The sequence below is a fragment of the Erythrolamprus reginae genome, chromosome 1 (assembly GCF_031021105.1).
Source record: "Erythrolamprus reginae isolate rEryReg1 chromosome 1, rEryReg1.hap1, whole genome shotgun sequence".
In the NCBI taxonomy this organism is placed as follows: Eukaryota; Metazoa; Chordata; class Lepidosauria; order Squamata; family Dipsadidae; genus Erythrolamprus; species Erythrolamprus reginae.
In genome coordinates, this window is record NC_091950.1 from 369952907 (window position 1) to 369972434 (window position 19528).

Genomic DNA, 19528 nt, shown 5'->3' on the forward strand with positions numbered 1-19528 from the left:
TAGAAGCTGTTTTTTAAAATACCAACCAGGGGTTGCTCATGCACTCAAAACCAGTGAACAGTAGTGCTGATGCTGACTATGATAAGGACGCTAGCCAGATGTATACCTGGTAGGCAGAATTTCCCCCCCTATTTTTCTCCCCAAATACTAAGGTGTGTCTTATATTCTGGTGTGTCTTATACTCTGAAAAATGCGGTAGTACTATTACTTCTTTAGCGGCCAGAGACATTGTATTGGCTAATTCGATTTCTGCTGCATATTCATTTTGCCAAATTTTCTACTTTTTGAAACTCCAAATATAAAGAGTAAACATTCCTAAATATACATATTTAACTCTTTATGATTCCTTAAGTTTCTATTCAGATTTTTGTTCTTAACTGCATAGTTATTAGAAATAATCTACTGGAAGTTGTAATAGTTTTAAATTTAATTATTACATAGACATTTCATTTCAATGTAATCATTAGAAATAGTTTTTCCCAGCCAGTGGAAAGTGGAAAGTTTTGTGCAAACTACTTGTTTTTGTAATATTTAACATTAATTATAATTTTTCTTAGCTTATCAGTAACTTTGCAAATTTGGTGGGTGGGATATCCTAATCTTTTAGAGATGAAGTTCCAAAACCAACCCTAGCTTTGGAATATACTTTTGGAAGAAGAGCAAAGGGGCATAATACAGTAAGTATATTGATTTGGTAAAGTTTTCTGTGAGTGCTTTTGTATTTATCTTTATGGATTGAGAATTGCAGCATGATGTATAGTGAGCAATGCATTACATCTCTTATCACAAAAATCATGAGCATTAGTCAGTAAAAGCCTTTTGGCCATTTTACATTAATATTGCAATGAGATTTGGAAAACTTGTATTTTCAGTACCGTATATACTCGAGTATAAGCCGAGTTTTTTAGCCCCAAAAATGGGCTGAAAAACACAGCCTCGGCTTATACTCGGGTCACCACACGAGGGCGCCATTGCTTGAGCCAGAGCGAGGAGGCACCAGCTTTTGTCCCCTCTGGCACGCCGTAGTTCCTCTCCCTAGCTCAAGCTAAGAAGGCAGCCATTTGCAATGGTGAGTCGGATTAAAAAGGCCCCCTGCTGTCAGATTCTCCTCCCCCTCCTTTGAAAGGATTTAAACTGTTTAAAAAATGGTATTTTGTGGTAGTTGCTGTCCTTGCTTGGATAGGATCTAATAATGTGTTATGAGGCAGAGCTAGACAGGAATTCTTTTTCTATCTGTCTATCTTTCTATCTATCTATTTTTCTATCTATCTATTTTTCTATCTATCCATCTATCTATCTATCTATCTATCTGTATCTATTTCTTTCTATCTATCTATCTATTTTTCTATCTGTCTGTCTATCTATCTATCTATCTATCTATCTATCTATCATCTATCTATCTATCTATCTGTATCTATTTCTATCTATCTATTTTTCTATCTAACTATTTTTCTTTCTATCTATCTATCTATCTATCTATCTATCTATTTCTATCTATCTATCTATCTATCTATCTATCTATTTTTCTATCTGTCTGTCTGTCTGTCTATCTCAAGGTTCGACAAACCCAGGCGCCTGGTCGCCAGTGGCGCCTAGAAAATGTTGTCTGGCGCCTAGAAGGGCGCTGCGGTGCCTCTGACCTCTCCGCTCCTGCCCGATGCCGCGGTTTCTGGCGCTCTCCTGCTGGGTCCCAAAGAAGGCAGGCAGGAAGGAGACCTCCATTCTTCGCGCCTTTTTCCCGCCTTCCTTCTTTGGGGCCCAGCAGGAGAGCGCCAGAAACCGCGGCATCGAGCAGGAACCGGGAGGTCGGAGGCACCGGCACGGCAGCGCCCGCCCAGCTGAAGGTTCCCTGTCGTCATCGGCAAGTGTCCTTTGGTTGCCCGGCGGGAGGGCACTGGCGGTGGGAGCGGGGGGGGGGGCCGCGGCTGCAGCGGCACAGGCAGTCGCGGGGAGATGGCGGGGGGAGGGGGGGCGGCTAAAGCGGCCCCGGGCACCGTTCCCTGTACGCTTTTCCAGGGGCGCGCAGGGAGCCGCGGCCACCCGCCCGCCTACCGGATTTCCCTCCGCGCGGCTGGGGAGGTGGATTCGCCGCCCCCGCCAGCCCGATCTCCCTCCAGTGGCTGGTGACGTAGTTCTACCGCCCTCGCCAGCCTGATCTCCCTCCGTGGGGGGGTGGGGGGCGACGAACCGACGACCGGGGGCTGTCCGTCCGTGTTGGGTGGTGCAGGGCAGGCACAGGCAGCCCCAGGGGAGAACAAGGGAGGGAGAGAAAGGAAAGAGAGAGTAAGGGAGGGAGAGAAAATTGAATGAAGGAGGGAGAGAAAGAAAGAGTAAGAAGCAGAAAGGATAGAGAAAAAGGAAGAGAAAGGGAGGGGGAGAAAGGAAAGAGGGAGGAAGGGGGGGAGAGAAAATTGAATGAAGGAGGGAGAGAAAGAAAGAGTAAGAAGTAGAAAGGATAGAGAAAAAGGAAGAGAAAGGGAGGGAGAGAAAGGAAAGAGAGAGAAAGGGAGAGAAAGGGAGGGAGAGAAAATTGAATGAAGGAGGGAGAGAAAGAAAGAGTAAGAAGTAGAAAGGATAGAGAAAAAGGAAGAGAAAGGGAGGGAGAGAAAGGAAAGAGAGAGAAAGGGAGAGAAAGGGAGGGAGAGAAAATTGAATGAAGGAGGGAGAGAAAGAAAGAGTAAGAAGTAGAAAGGATAGAGAAAAAGGAAGAGAAAGGGAGGGAGAGAAAGGAAAGAGAGACAAAGGGAGAGAAAGGGAGGGAGAGAAAATTGAATGAAGGAGGGAGAGAAAGAAAGAGTAAGAAGTAGAAAGGATAGAGAAAAAGGAAGAGAAAGGGAGGGGGAGAAAGGAAAGAGGGAGGAGGGGGGAGAGAAAGAAGATATGAAGGAGGGAGAAAAAGAAAGAGAGATAGGAAGGAAAGAGGGAGAGAAAGGAATGAGAGAGAAAGGGAGGGAGAGAAAGGGAATGAAAGAGGGAGAAGGGGTGAGAGATAGAAAGGATAGACAGAAAGGGAGAGAAAGGAAAGAGAGAAAGGGAGGGAGAGGAAGGAAAGAGATGAGAGAGGAAGGAGGATACAGAGGGGGTGAAAGCGATGTCAGGTGGAGACTCGGCAAAAAACCAAGTTTGCTTAAAAAAAATTCTGGCTCCTAAATTTTTTGGCTGGCTCCTAGATTCTGAACAACTTTGTCGACCCCTGGTCTATCTATCTTTCTATCTATATCTATCTATCTATCTATCTATCTATCTATCTATCTATCTATCTATCTATCTATCAATTTTTCTGTCTGTCTGTCTGTCTATCTATCTATCTTTCTATCTATATCTATCTATCTATCTATCTATCTATCTATTTGGTTTTCTATGCTGATAACCTCACAGCAGCTAATGCTGAAGCTCTTCTTTGGATACACTTATTTGTTTGTTTGTTTGTTTGTTTGTTTGTTTATTTAATTGGATTTGTATGCAATCCCTCTCCAAGGACTCAGGGTGGCTCACAGCATATATAAAAACAGAACAATAATGTAAATCCAATTAATGATGAGAAGGAATCCAGTTTTGAAGGATTTTAACTCTTAGGTTTTAGCTTTGTTCCTGATCGAGCTACTTTTTTTACTTTTTAATTTATTGTTAATATTGTTAATTTGTTTACCCTCTTTTAAATTTACAGAGCTAGTTTACTGGTTTTCTTTAAAATAAATATTCTAAAACATGTCTCAATCAATGTAATTTTATTGTTTTCCATTTTTATAAGTTACCAGTAGCCACTGCATTTTCTAACCTCGGCTTATACTCGGGTCAATACGTTTTCCCAGTTTTTGTGGCAAAAATTGGTGCCTCGGCTTATACTCGGGTCGGCTTATACTCGAGTATATACGGTAAATTACTTTGCAGTGCATCATAAGTCTTTGTAAGTTTGCAGTTTTCTTTTTGACCATATTTCAATTGACAACAAACTAGTGAAAATTGACAGCTATTGTCTGATATAATCATATGAGGTTCCTATGTCTGGAAAATATTGCCTCAATGCCAATTTAGAGTCAGTAGCCTAATGGTCTCTTTTCTGCCTTATGAGTAAATGAATATACTATATAGAATGCAGTGTATCTATATCATCTCCTAACAAAAATGTATTTATTTATTTAAAATGTTACTAATGCATCAAGACATTACAGTGTGAGTGTTTTTTCCTATTACATTTTCAGCCTAAAGATATTGCTCACTTTTGGGAATTAGGTGGTGGAACTTCCTTGTTGGATTTAATCCCTATACCAATAATGACAGTTAACATAAGGTAAGCAATGAAAGATTAATTATCAAAAGTAATTTCATTTTACAGAAAGTATTTCAATTTTAAATTTATTTGTATTTAATTGCTCAGTCATTTTTCTTGTAGTTTGGATTTAGTTACATGAAGTTTGTGCTAACAAGTTATCTACCAATGTTAGAATTGGAGAGTCTAAATGATTAAATTCTAACATCATCAAATGAGTCACAATTTTTATTATAATACAGCTAACTAATTACGTTAGTGTTAGATATTTAAGGGAGAAATTAAAAATGTAGTACAACTTATATTCCTAAATTGGAAAGAATCTAATTTTTGTCCATTGTCTTTTTATCTTGCCAATACTGCTATTTCAGATACAGTGGTCCCTCGACTTGCGCGTTCTCGATTAGCGCGAAACGCTGCAACACGGTTTTTCAAAAAATATTATTTAAAAAAATAAAATATTAAAAAATAAAATTTTTTTTATTCTGTTCCCTGAATGGAGACCGCCGGCCGCTCAATCGGGCCGGCAGGGAACAGAATGGAGCCTTCCGCAGCGGGGCTGGTAAGGGGGGGAGCCGAGGGGGGAGCCGAGCCCAGCCCCGTGGCATTCGCTTTCCTCCCGCCGGCAGCCGACTGATCGTGGGCTCCTTCGCAACCTCGGAGAGCTTCCTGGTTTTCGTGAGCTTTCATGCCCCGGAAGCTCTCCGAGGTTGCGAAGGAGCCCACAATCAGTCTCGGCTGCGGGTGGGAGGAAGGCGAATCCCCCGTGGGCTCCGTTACATCTTCCGCTGCCAGCCAGGCCATGCTGGCGGCAGCGGAACAATCGCTGGCTGTCAACTTTTCTTTTTAAAACTGGGCAGGAGCTGACTTGCCTCCCCAGTGCTAAAAAGAAAAGTTGACAGCCAGCGCCACGCCTGGCTCGACTTCCCTGGCTGCTTGGCCGGGGAGGCTCGGCCGAAAGCGGCTGGAGCGGCAGAGCCGAGCACGCCTTCCGCCCGGGAAGTCCTGCCCCTTCATCCCCACCCCTCGCCCCTGTGGTCGGCGGGGATGAAAGGGCAGGACTCCCTGGGTGGAAGGCGTGCTCGGCTCTGCCGCTCCAGCCGCTTTCGGCCGAGCCTCCCCGGCCAAGCAGCCAGGGAAGTCGAGCCAGGCGTGGCGGCGGCAGCGCTGCTTCTCCGGGGAACATCGGCGCAGGAGGCAGGAGAGGACCGGGCGACCGGAGAAGCAGCGCTGCCGCCGCCACGCCTGGCTCGACTTCCCTGGCTGCTTGGCCGGGGAGGCTCGGCCGAAAGAGGCTGGAGCGGCAGAGCCGAGCATGCCTTCCGCCCGGGAAGTCCTGCCCCTTCATCCCCACCCCTCGCCCCTGTGGCCGGCTCATCCAGGGGGGCGTGTGTGGACTGGCAAGCGGCAAGCGGGAAGACCAAGGGAAGGTTCCTTCAGCCGCCCAACACCTGATCCGCTCCGCAGCGCGGCAGCAGCGAGGAGCCGAAGATGGGGTTTCCCCTTTGCCTTTACCCCATCTTCGGCTCCTCGCTGCTTCCGCGCTGCGGAGCAGATCAGCTGTTGGGCGGCTGAAGGAATCTTCCCTTGGTCTTCCCCGCCGCCCACACGCAAACTCCACCATCTGCGCATGTGCGGCCATGAAAAAAATGGCGCACATGCGCAGATGGTGGTTTTACTTCCGCATCCAATATAACGCGGAAATCGGTTAGCGCGGGAGGTCTTGGAACGTAACCCCCGCGCTAACCGAGAGATCACTGTACTCTGGATTACATGCTAATACATAGTAACCATTTTATTCCGTGGTGGGCTCCAAATGTTAACAACCAGTTCTCTGCCTAATGACTGGATGGGTGAGCATGATGGGTGGGGGTCATGTGACTGAGTGGGTGTGGCCAGCTCTATGTCACTTGGGTGGGTGATACCTGTATGGGACAGGCACGGCTGGGGAGGAAATCCAGGTGTGCCCGTGGGGAGTGGGTGGGAGGAAAGAAAGATCCATCTGTTTGTGTGTTTGCATGCATGTGTGTGAGTGTGTGTGTGAGAGAGAGAGAGAGGGAGAGAGAGAAAGCTGGCTGCAAGAGGAAGAGAAGTTAAGTAAACTGGACCCAGATACTTCCTGGGTCCCCTCAGCAATCTTGCACTCTCCTCTCTCTGCTATCCCCCTTCACATGGCATCGCCCAGCAACAGAGCAATGAGCCGGGGTGGCGCAGCAGGTAGAGTGCTGTACTGCAGACCACTGAAGCTGACTTGTAGATCTGAAGGTCAGCGGTTCAAATCTCATTACCGGCTCAAGGTTGACTCAGTTTTCCATCCTTCCGAGGTGGGTAAAATGAGGACCCGAATTGTGGGGGCAATAATGCTGGCTCTGTTAAAAAGTGTTATTGCTAATATGTTGTAAGCCGCCCTGAGTCTAAGGAAAAGGGCGGCATTAAAAAAATTGAATAAATAAATAAACAAACAAACAAACAGAGGCAGAGAGGAAAGGAGGCAGTGGTGGCCGCTAGCATTCAGGGGAGAGTGCCCCACAAAAACAGGAGCACACAGAAATGCTGATCCCTTTTCCCTTTGGCCGACCCCGTGCGAAGAAGGGGGCTAGCAGACAGGAGGGAAATGCGAGATTGCTGCTTCTGGGATGAGGCATCCTGGGACATGTCTGGGTCCGACTCACTCAGCTTCTCTTTCTCTTGCAGCCAGCTTTTTTGGGCTGTTTTCAGGACATTTTCAGGCTGTTTATGGCTGGGAAAATGGCCTGAAAACCGCTCAGAAATGGCCTGGAAAATGGCCTGAGGCGTGGCTAGCCAGTGGTCCGATTTGTCAGTTCTTCAAACCACACAGAATTGGAACAACCAGTTCAGGTAAGCCAGCCTAAACTGGCAGCAGCCCACCTCTGGTTTATCAATTCAACTAATAAAATAGTATTGTAAAGGATTCTGTAAAGTTTAAGCCATTTTCAAGGGTAATCTGCTTAGACTTTGGGAAGGGATATTTTGATTCATGTTGATGTTCTCATGGGTGAACATTAAGGTGATATCTACAAAAGTAAATTTTCTTTTTATAGGACATTTGCTGTTATTCTTGTCTTGGATCTTTCAAAACCAAATGAACTCTGGCCAACCATGGAGAGTCTTCTACAAATCACTAGAAAGCACGTAGATAGAATTATATCAAAATTGGGACAAAACAATTCCAAAATAGCTTCTGAAATTAAGCGGAAGATGTGGAACAATGTGCCAAAGGATCATCCTGTAAGAACTAGTATTTTATTCATGTCACAGTCCCATACAAAGTTAATTGTTTTGAGAATCATAAACAATTCCTTTATATTTTCACGCATGAGTGAAAATTTATTAGATATAAAAGAAGTTGTTCAATGGAAAATTATAGCAATTTAATGAAAATTTAGCAGGAGCAGAAAGAAGATAAGGTTTCTTATGAGTTAGACATCTAATGCTATTGTTATGGCATATTACAACAATCGGAAGATACGATTTTACAGAAGCACTTTAATATTGGTTTTATAATCTCCTTTACAAATGAGGGTGATAACTTCTATACATTTTTGTTACCTGGCAAGGCAACTCAAAGAAGCTATAGTTTTAAGGAAAAAATGTAGTTCCAACAACCTTCACTACAACTCTATACTTTGCACTTATTCAAATGTCTATCACAAAGTCAGTGTCTTTTGATAACATGACAACTAATTAAATATGAATTTTTAGGGACGTTAATACCAGCCCTTGACACTCAATTGGTAATTTGCTCTCTTGAAGAAAGTAAAATAGATTGCCAAAGCTGTCATTGAAAATATACCTGGTGCTTTTGTCTTGCATAGAGGTTTCACATATTCTATATGCTAAGTGAAGTCATTCCTCAGTATGGGATTAAGTATCATCACTATGCTGATGACACTGCTGATATTCCATTGTACATCTCTGCCCCAGGCTATTTAAGTAATGTTGTCAAAATGTTTTTTCAGTGCTTAGAGAATATGTGGGTCTAGATAGGGAAGAACCAGCTTGGACTCTGACACTGAAAATTCAGATGTCAGTGTCATGATGCACTTATAAATCAACAGTGCAGCCACATCTGAAATAGTCCTGGAAACTGCATCTCAAAAAGTATGTAGTGGAATTACAGAAGATTCAGAAGAGGATAACTAATCAAAGGACTAAGGCAACTTCCCTATTAGGGAAGATAATGAGGTTTAGGACCTTTAGAGTTGAAAGGAGACAAATATGAGAGAATTTTTTGAGATATATACAAAGTATGCATGGTGTAAACAAAGTAAAGAAGAAGAAGCTATATTCCTATTCCTGAATTACCAGAACCAGATTTACTTAATTTTGGAAGATTTGGGACAGACAAAATGAAACATTCTTTTTAATACAAGTAAATGAATCTTGGAATTTGCTATCATGAAATGTAGTGCTGGCTATAAGGTTAACTGGATTCAAAAATAAGGTACGGACCAGTTCATTTCATGGAAGTGATGGAGATCAGTAGCTGTTAGATTGATGGAAGTATGACTTGATCTGATGCGAGACTATTGGGCTTCCTTGAGCAACTGACTGGCCATTGTGAGGACAGTGTTTAACTAGATGAACTAAAGATCAATCCACCACAGTACTATATATGTTCTTATGACAAATATACTTCCTGTCTTGCTTCAGGTATTATATTGATTCCAATTCACCAACACTCTGGAATAGGAAGGGACCCATCACATTCCCACTTTTTCTATTATAAAAATCACACATTTTTATATTTTCTACTGTGTAGCTTCCTTCACATGTTTCAAAACAATAGCTTAAGCCACTTGTGAGTTACTGGCATCCCATTTGACCACTACGGGTTAGTTGCTATGCAGTCTTAAATTCTATTTATATTGAGAAATGAGAGTTATCCATATATTATGGAGTTTTATTTTTTCAGCAAATTTTCATTACATTTCAGTTGATGATAACAATACTGTTGTTTCTTATTAGGATCGTGAGCTAATTGATCCATTTCCAATTCCACTAGTTATAATTGGAAGCAAATATGATCTATTTCATGTAAGTAGTGCTCATTTAAATTTTTCTGCTATGTACAATTTTGTGAGTTTGGATTTTTATATTTTAAAATAATTTCATTTTATATGTTTCTTTGTACTAAAACATATTTTCCCTTTAGTTTATTGATGCTAAGGAATGTAATATGTACAGTTACCATTGGGAATGAATACATTAATTATGAAACAGTTACGTTTCTGGTAAACACTACAATATCTGTTTTAAAAATAGGTAATCATTAGTCTATTCTTCTTTCTGTAGCAAATGTACACATTTTCATCACTTAACAATTGATCTATTCCTCTGATCAGAATTTAATGATAACTTCCCTTTCTAAAGTCCTGGAATTGATTTATAAAATAAGTTTTTGAAGCCATAATTATTTTTGAAGGATCATCTTGAACAGTTTAAGAAGCCCTGGAAAATGAGATACATTAATAACAAGATAAGACTTTAAATGAGATAAATAGTAACAAAGACTGTTTTTCTAGGAATTCCTTTCTAAAGAAATCTTTTAAGCCTCAATATGCTTCATAATTTGTGTTCCTTAAAATTTTAATATTATAAAATATCAGTGTTTTAGTTATATAGCTTACCATCAATACGTATTCCTTTCATTATCGCATTTTAATGCATTTAAAAACAAAAATAAAAACATTCCTTTTGCATTATTAAAGGTTGTTAAATTTCTAAGCATTATTTGGTAGGGTTCAGTATATTTTAGAAAGCTTTCATTCTTAGTACTTAGGTAGCAAGATAAAACACTGATACAAAATCATCTGTATCAATATATAATTCCTAGCATTGCAAACCTAAGTTCTTTCGATGGCTTGCTTTAGAAATCACATTCGTTCTAGATGACTATTTTGTCACGTTGCTTCTGATCTTTTCCCCAACTAATCTCGGATTGTGCCCCCTTGTTCTTGTGTTCACTTTCCTATTAAAAACACCCCTTCTTAACCTTATTTAACCCTTTAACATATTTAAATGTTTCGATCATGTCCCCTCTTTCCCTTCTGTCCTCCAGACTATACAGATTTTCCATTTATTATACCAAAAGTTGTTAAAAGTAATCCATCTCTACAGTTCTGTTTTCAGATATGTTGATAATTTAATAACTATACCATGTTTACTTGCCACCATTCAGAGAAATAATAATATGGTTTTGCTGATACTGAGATGAAAGTAACATTTGACCTAATTTTTAAATAGTTATCTCTTAGTTTAAAATATGTAATGCAACACTATTATATATTGTAAAATACCTATTATATACTGTAAAATACCTAGGATGCTATTTGTTTTTTTTAGGAATTTGATTCTGAGATGAAAAAAATAATATACAAGACACTTCGATTTGTTGCTCATTATTATGGTGCATCTTTAGCGGTATGTATGATTGTATTTCAGAAGCAAATCTCATCTTACAAAATATATATAATTCAAACAGTTCTATAAAATATATGTATAGAAATGTGAAATACAATTACATATAGAATGCTAGTTAATATTGAGCCTGCCTGGGTGAAAAAGATATGCTGTAAGGGAATATGAATATAATTGAATTAGAATTGAATTGAATTGAATTAGAATTCTTTATTGGCCTCGTATGATTGGACACACAAGGAATTTGTCTTTGGTGCATGTACTCTCAGTGTATATAAAAGAAAAGATACATTTGTCAAGGATCATGAGGTACAATACTTAATGATTGTCATGGGGTACAAATAAGCTTCAATAAATGAATGAAAAGTTCAATTATTTGCCAGATGGAAAAAATGGGCACATTTTGTTTATAAAATATAATACAATCAAAGGAGATACAAAAATAATTTTGTAACACTATGGATCTAGGTTATGGTTATTTTAAGTATTCTTCAATAAAGAAAAATTCCAATGCATTTTTAAAAAATCATTATTTTTATGTTACAATGAATTAGTTTTTTGTGTATGGACACTTGATAGCTTCTGAATTAAATTACTGTATTGTAGTTGGAATTGCGTTATTGTGTTTGGATCTAATTGATATTTAATTGACCAACCAATCCTGGTGAAGTATATCAATCTGTTGGCATAGATACTTTATTCATGACATGTTTCAGAATCCATATTCTCCCAGCACATCCTCAGTAGAATTCTCTTCTGTCTGATGTCACCTTTAAGTATATTTCAAAGTACCCTTCAAGGATAGGCCTTTTAAAAGTTACTACTGAAACAGACACATATTAATACAGAAATATAAAGCTACAAGAGTAGAAAAGGAAAAATTAATAAAAATAAACAATGGTATACATTTGCAACATAGATACCTGTTTTGCCTGGCTAATGGCAATTAGCCACCCATGAGTCCAGAATTAAGTCAAACACACTGCAATTGAATCAAGAAAATCTCTTGAAATGCAAAACCAATTACTGTTTTATGGGTCCCAAAAGGTTAGTTACTCACACCAAAAGTTAACTTGACACGTTAAGGCTAGTGCCAGAGCAGAGGAGTGATTTTTGAATCAATAAAGCCAGAGTTCCACACTCCAATTCCGCATAGCCTTTTCTGGCTTGAATGTCACAGAGTTCACAGAAATCCCAAAACAGAAAACAAATCACACTGCTCAATTTTCTTTCTTCTTCCAAAATGCTAACGATAAACGCCCACGCCCAGCACTTCAACCCTCCCTTATTTATCAGGGTTTCAGCAGCGTAATTAAACTCTGAACAGCTGCATTCCGTTATCTGTTTTTATGCCTGCACAGCTGTTCCTGCCTTCCCAAGATCCTGTGCACGCAGGGATTCAAGATAGGGTTATTCATGATGTCTTCCCCTTCTGAATCTGAGGATCTCTAGCTGGGGGACTAGCTGGTGGGCTGGCTGCACCCATTCCCCTGTCTGTCTCTTCCTCCTCACTGCCTTCCTCTGCTTCCCTGCCTGAGGCAGCTGGCAACCAGACTGGTCTGCTATAAACAGAGGACTCCCACTGGTTCACATCAAAATCCCCAGTTACAGGAGCTGGCCTAGAGCCAACAACAACAGATACCATTGTATATTTGTATGTAAATGGTTATATAATATTAAGAAGCACAAAGATTATAAATATATTCATTTAAAATTGATATTTTTAAAAAAATACTAAAGTTTTCTATTAAAAAGATTCCAATTGGAACTCTTCCATACCCAGCTGTCTACTCAAAATGATTTTATATAACTTTATATAAATGAAGATGTTAGAACACATTTTTAAGTATATTTGAAAATATAGTTAAAAATGGAAAATAGATTTCATTAAATCAAGCTGCAATTGTTATTTAAAATATTTCACCACCATGTTATTTTTTTAAACCATTGCAAATTATAAACATACTATCGTAATTGATTTTTATGATCAATTTTCGAAAATAAATTGATGGTTGATTTATACTATAAAGAAATGCAAATTCATTTACAGAATTCACATCCCAAATTCTCTTCTCATATATTTTCTGTGATTTTTCAAGGGAGTCTGTCACATATACTATATTATTTTAAAATATTAACATTAGGATAATAATGATTTTTTAAAAATTAATATGTATCTTAAAAAGGAAATAGAGTTGAACTAGTCTTGAAATCTAAGAATAAATTAGTTCTTAAAATCTTAGAAGTATTATGTCTACATCAAAGATATTCCTCAACTTAACAACCACAATTTAGCCCAGAATTAATGTTGCTTAATGAGAAATTTGTTAAGTGACTTTTGGCCCATTTTATAACTTCCCTTGCCATATTTATTAAGTGAATTACTATAATTATTAAATTAGTAATACAGTTGTTAAGGGAATCTGGCTTCCTCATTGACTTTGCTTGACAGAAGATCACAAAAGGTGATTACATGACCCCAGGACACTGCAATTGTCATAAATATAAGTCAGTTTCCAACCTTCTGAATGTAAATCACATGACCATGGTGATGCTATAAAGGACATAAATGTAAAAAATGATTATAACTCACTTTTTTCAGTGCCATTGTAACTTTGAATGTCACAAAGCTACTCGTACAGGTCATAGAAATCAGTGTATGTTCACTCACGTTAAAAGAGAGGCAAGTTTTTCATGGTATTTTACTATGTGAAGAATATAATCCAAACTGTTATGTTCTTTTCTCAGTTTACTAGCAAATCAGAAGCTCTGTGGTTGAAAACACGTGCACTTATTAACCATTTGGCCTTTGGTTTTGATAGAAGGTAAGTTAAATGATTTTATACAAATGGCAATCCTCTCCAAAATGTTCAGTAAATAAATGCAAATAGATTTTAAGGCAACTCTTCTATATGATCAGGGATTCTTGCTCTCAAATATTGGCCACCCAATTAAGATTTCTTAAATAAACAAAGTTGCAAGGGCTAAAATGTTTTTAAATTAGGCTTTTGTTTAAAGAAGATTTTCCTGCTTTAAATTAGCAAAGCATTTGTAACAAGTGGGCATTTGTTGAAAAGGTAGCACTATGAAATCCTAGGAAAACCATAATTTATTTAAAGAGTTGTAGCAGGAGTTTCATTTATGTCTTCCCATACTTCGAAGTGCTTTTTGGAACTGAATATGAAGAATTGCATAGTTCTGCTCATACATGTTGCAAATTAAATTTTTGAGCAATGTTTATAACTAATTCATTCTATTCATATTTTTAAAGCAAATCCATGTCAGTGGATCCAAGTAAACCACTTTTTATTCCAGCAGGAATGGACTCTCTTAGTCAAATAGGTTGGTAATCTTTTTGACTATTGTTTAGTTATTGCCCAGGCAAATTTAAGAATGTAGAGAGTACAGCAGGAGTGTCAAACTCAAGGACCGTGGGCCAAATCCAGCCTATAAGATGCTTAGATCTGGCCTGCAGAGCTGGCCTGGAAATATCAATGGACCAGCCCATGGTGCCTCTGCCAGACAAAATGGGCTGCGAGAGGTCTACAGGAAGCCCCTCTGTGGCCTATTTTCAGCTGGCAAAGTACTACAAGAGGCCATGGAGGTCAAAAGGGGACCACCCAGGGCCTCCACGTGGCCCATTTTCAGCTAGAAGAGTGCTGCAGGAGGACTGAATTGGGCTAGATTATAATTATATGGTTTCAAGCAAGTGCCTGATCTGGATAGAAAACAAACAACATCCTATGTTAATACTACAGTTTAATTTGAATGGCATACTATACATATAATACAAGATTTTAATTAATTTAATTTATTAGATTTGTATGCCGCCCCTCTCCAGAGACTCGGAGCGGCTCACAACAACAATGTAAACAAATCTAATACATTTTTAAAAAATTGTAGGTCCATTTAATCTATAATCAATAATATATAATTGACAGCCATTTCTATTTATTATCCTGGAAATTTACCTCTGCTGTTAGATCTTGTATTATTATATTATTTATGCTATTGTACTGAATAATTGTTGAATAATAAAATACAATACTATGAATAGCTTTTCTGCCTCGAAAAGCAATTTACTATTAACAATGGGGTATAAATTTAGAAATAAAACGTTTAGTGAAATATGAAAAATATGTATTAAATGTTTCCCAGTAATATCTGGTAAAAGAGATAGGAAAATGGTTATAGTAAAGAACTGTGGAGAGAAAGAAGAGAAGGGGGGAATGCATCTTGAGCATTCATTCATTCATTTCATTCATCAAATGCACACCATGACCACGCCCACCATGACCATGCTCACCATGACCATGCCCAACTCCGGCCATCACCATCCGGCCCTCTGAGATCAAACACAACCCTGATACAGCCTTCAATGAAATCAAATTTGACACCCCTGGAGTACAGAGATGAAACAGACAAAATAAAAGTGATTCTGAAACATCAAATAATGCATTTATGTATAATATCATTGGAATGGATTGCAAATTTTTGAAAGATTCAAACATCTTTAATACTTCTCTAGTTATATGAATCACAATTTAGCTATCTAGTCAGCAATGTCTTATTTATTTATTTATTTTATTTATTTATTATTTGGATTTGTATGCTGCCCCTCTCCGATGACTCGGGGCGGCTCACAACAAGTGAAAACAAATCATAAATAATCCAATTAATTAAAATATTTAAAGATTTTAAAAAAACCATATACTAACAGACACACACACAAGCATACCATGTATAAATTAAACGTGCCCAGGGGGAGATGTTTAATTTCCCCATGCCTGACGGCAAAGGTGGGTTTTGAGGAGTTTACAGAAGGCAGGAAGAGTAGGGGCAGTTCTGATCTCCGGGGGGAGTTGGTTCCAGAGAGCCGGTGCCGCCACAGAGAAGGCTCTTCCCCTGGGGCCCGCCAACCGACATTGTTTAGTTGACGGGACCCGGAGAAGGCCCACTCTTATTGGGATCAGTAAGAATTACGCTCAGTCAGATGTGTAACCTGTGCTAGCTGTAGTACAACAGTTTTAATGTTCTGAGCTGCTTCAGCCATCTGAATGTTCACCAGATGATTTGAATCAGTTACTGTCTCTCAGCCCAGCCGAAAACAAGATTGGGTCTTATATTAATTTTTGCTCCAAAAAAAGCATTAGGGCTTATTTTCGGCTGGTCGGATCATTTTCTGCTAAGGCTTCATTTTAAGGCTCCAATCCTTCCCCCGCAGGGAGACAGAACTAATTAGGTGGTTCTGCCCCAGGCACCTAATGGACCTGGAGGGCTTTCACAGGGCGCTTGTACACAATTCGACCAAGTCCCTTGCAGCAGCTTGGAATACGGCTGCGGCAGGGGCTCTAGACCAGATTGTGCCTTTGCGACATCTCTGTGGCAATAGACCCAGAAGATCTCCTTGGTTTATTGAGGAACTCCGTGGGATGAAATGCCAGAAGAGACGTCTAGAGAAGCATTGGAGGAAAAGTAAATCTGGATCTGATTGAACACTTGTAAGATCTCATATTGAGACTTATCAGGTGGCGCTCAAGGTGGCAAGATGCATGTATCATGACTTGATTGCTTCTCACCCAGCCGCCCTGTTTAGGGTGACACGCTCCCTCCTTAACCGGGGTGGGTGGTTGATGAACCCTGGCAGGGTAGTGCTAAGGACTTTAATAAGTTTTGCTCAGATAAAATTGCTCAGATCCAGACAGACCTTGACTCCAATTGGAACGTAGTGTTGGCTGACAACAGGTCAGTCGAGGTGACAGAGGCCCATCTTAGTCCTGTTGTGTGGAGGAGTTTGACTTGGTGATGCTGATGAAGTAGACAAGGACATGGAAGCTGTGAGCTCGGTCACCTGTTTATTTTCTCTCCTAGCTAATTTGGCCAGTAGGGAGATGACACGGGGCTGCGTCCAGGTGATTGTCAATACTTCTCTGAGGGAGGGGTCCTTTCTGTTTCCCTGCAAGGAGGCAACTGTGTGCCCCCTCCTCAAGAAGCCTTACCTGAAGGTGGTGTCACTCCAGCTCCAACGGTCCCTGAATGAAGCCAATTATCCCTCAACAGTCCGGTTTCAGGCCTGGCTATAGCATGGAAACTGCTTTGATCACGCTGACGGATGATCTCTGGGGGGGCCAGGATAGAGGTCAATCCTCTATCCTGGTGTTCCTTGACATCTCAGCAGCTATCAATACCATCAACCATGGTATCCTTCTGCACCAGCATGAGGGGTTAGGAGTAGGAGGCACTGTTTTATGGTAGTTCACTTCCTACCTCTACGCTCGGTCGCAGTCAATGTTTGCAGGGGATCAGAGGTCAACTCTGAGGTCCCTCCTTTGTGGTGTTCCTCAGGGATCAATCCTCTCCCCCATGCTGTTCAATATCTACATGAAACTGTTCGGAAAGGTCATCCAATGACATGGGCTGAGTTACCATCAGTATGTTACTCAGTTATACATCTCCACCCCGGGTCCACTCAGTGAAGCAGTGTAAGTAATGTGCCAGTGTCTGGAGGCTGTTAGGGTTTGGATGGGTGTTAACAGGCTCAGACTCAACCCCCACAAGACAGAGTGGCTGTGGGTTTTGCCTCCCAAGAACAATCCCATCTGTCCATCCATCACTCGGGGGGGGGACTTTTGACCCCCTCAGAGAGGGTCCGCAACTTGGGCATCCTCCTTGACCCACAGCTGACCTTAGAACACCATCTTTCAGTTGTAGCAAGGGGGATGTTCGCCCAGGTTCACCTGGTGTGCCAGTTGCAGCCCTATTTGGACAGGGAATCTCTACTCACAGTCACTCATTCCCTTATCATTTTGAGGTTAAACTACTACAAAGTTCTCTACATGGGGCTACCTTTGAAGAGTATTTGGAGGCTGCAAGTAGTACAGAATGCAGCCGGGCAAGCTATCATGAGTCCCCCGAAACATGTCCATGTCTCTATAGCACTCCTCGAGCTGAAGTGGCTGCTGATTAGTCTCCAAACACAATTGAAAGTGTTGGTTATGACCTATAAAGCCCTGTATGGCATTGGACCAGATTACTTAGGGGACTGTCAGGTCCCACAGAGTCGGCCTTCTCCTGGTCCTGTCAGCCAGACAATGTTGTCTGGTTGGGCCTAGGGGAAGAGCCTTCTCTGTGGCAGCCCCGGTCCTATGGAATGAGCTCCCCCCAGAGATCCGTACTGCCCCACACTCTCCCTGCCTTCAGCAAAGTTTTGAAGGGTGGCATAGAAATTGAACGAACGAACGAACGAACGAACGAATGAATGAATGAATGAATAAGTTTGTTTGTTTATTTATTTTCTGGTTAGGTCTTATATTCAGAAAAATATGGTACTAAATACATCCATGTAACTGACAATTTCAGCTGGCACTTATTTGGGGGATAGGGCTTATTATTACAAGCATCCTGAAAAACCATACCAGAGCTTGTTTTCTTTTTTTACAGTATATTTTTTTATATTTTTTCCTTCATACGCTTTAATACAATGTCAAATATCTTCTATTTCCAGTACAATAAAATACAGTATTTTGTTAGAACCTCTGGTATAATCCCAGAAAAAAAATCATAATACAAAATTATTAATTTCTCTCTCTATAGATCTTTTGTCCCTTATTGCCAAAAAATATATATATTTATCAAATCTTGTCGTTCATCAATCACAATCATCATGTATTACCTCTCTTCATTAATGTTCCCTCTAATATATACTGACAAATAATATTTCTAACATTCTATTTCTCTTTACACATTTTACTTAAATCTAAAAACCCATATATCAAATCACAAACATTGAAAATACTAAAAAGGGGGGGGGAAATATAACCAATTTCATACATTTTTTTCAGTACACCATAAATCATCTATTGTTCATTAATTCCATTTTTATGAATCTTTCAAAACCACCTCTGTTCTTATATGCCAATTTTACTTATTATATTCAGTTTGCTTTATTTGTACATTTCAATAAAACTAATTAAGCTTATTTTAATTATAATGAACCAACCTAATATTTCCTTAATATATTCATTAAAATTGTTTGAACCTATTTTAATATATTCAACAAATCAAATATTTCCCAAAATTCTGAGCATACTTAATACATTTTATTCAGGTAAACCTATTTTAATCAATAAATCTAAAATTTCCATAAAATCCACACATCAAAACCTAAATAAGACATCTAACAGAAGCTATTAATTAGAAATTAATCTAAATCTAATCAACCATTTTAATAATCGCAATCTTTCTCATAAGCTTTGACCAACAAATGGCTCCACCAATTCGTTATTAAACAGCAATTAAAGATCATTTAAACCAAAACAATTCCATTTAACTATTTAAGCTCTTAAAGTTCTTTTCCCCCCTCTTTTAAATCCAATTTCAAAGCCTCAACCCATCCAATTTTTATCCAAATGCGTTTTAGAATCACTTCCTTATTCTTCTTAATTTGCAAGCTAGAAAGTTCTGGTTTCAGTTTAGCCGCTTACCCCAATTAGTCAGAAAGTTCCTTTATCATAACACAGTTCTTTAACAAAATCTCTCCTCCAGCCAAAGTACAGGTCAGAGTCAATAATTTTCTGTTTCTCTTCCTCCAGCACAAAATTTACTTTTCTTTTCATTCCGGATGGCATCAATTAATCAGTCCCAGTTTCTGTTCGCAGTCTCCCAAGGCTAAAGGCAGCAAACTGCTTCCGCTCCACTGCTGGTGGAGGCTCTTGGACGACGCCTGTGGGGTGTGCAAAAAGGGAATCCAGGGAGGTTCTGGGTTGATTCAAAAGAATCAGCACCCCCCAGACAGTGGGGGTTCGGAAATTTCCTGCA

The 19528-nt window shown here is 39.8% G+C and overlaps 1 protein-coding gene across 1 annotated transcript in view; it reads left to right on the forward strand.

The window, feature by feature from the left end:
* Positions 1-19528, forward strand: part of DYNC2LI1 (dynein cytoplasmic 2 light intermediate chain 1) — a 39133-nt gene that overhangs the window by 12385 nt on the left and 7220 nt on the right. The window contains exons 4-10 of the mRNA XM_070734535.1: positions 608-677; positions 4203-4291; positions 7333-7519; positions 9260-9328; positions 10637-10714; positions 13460-13536; positions 13983-14053. Of these exons, the coding sequence (XP_070590636.1) occupies positions 608-677; positions 4203-4291; positions 7333-7519; positions 9260-9328; positions 10637-10714; positions 13460-13536; positions 13983-14053 (641 nt within the window). The remainder of the gene's footprint in view (positions 1-607; positions 678-4202; positions 4292-7332; positions 7520-9259; positions 9329-10636; positions 10715-13459; positions 13537-13982; positions 14054-19528) is intronic.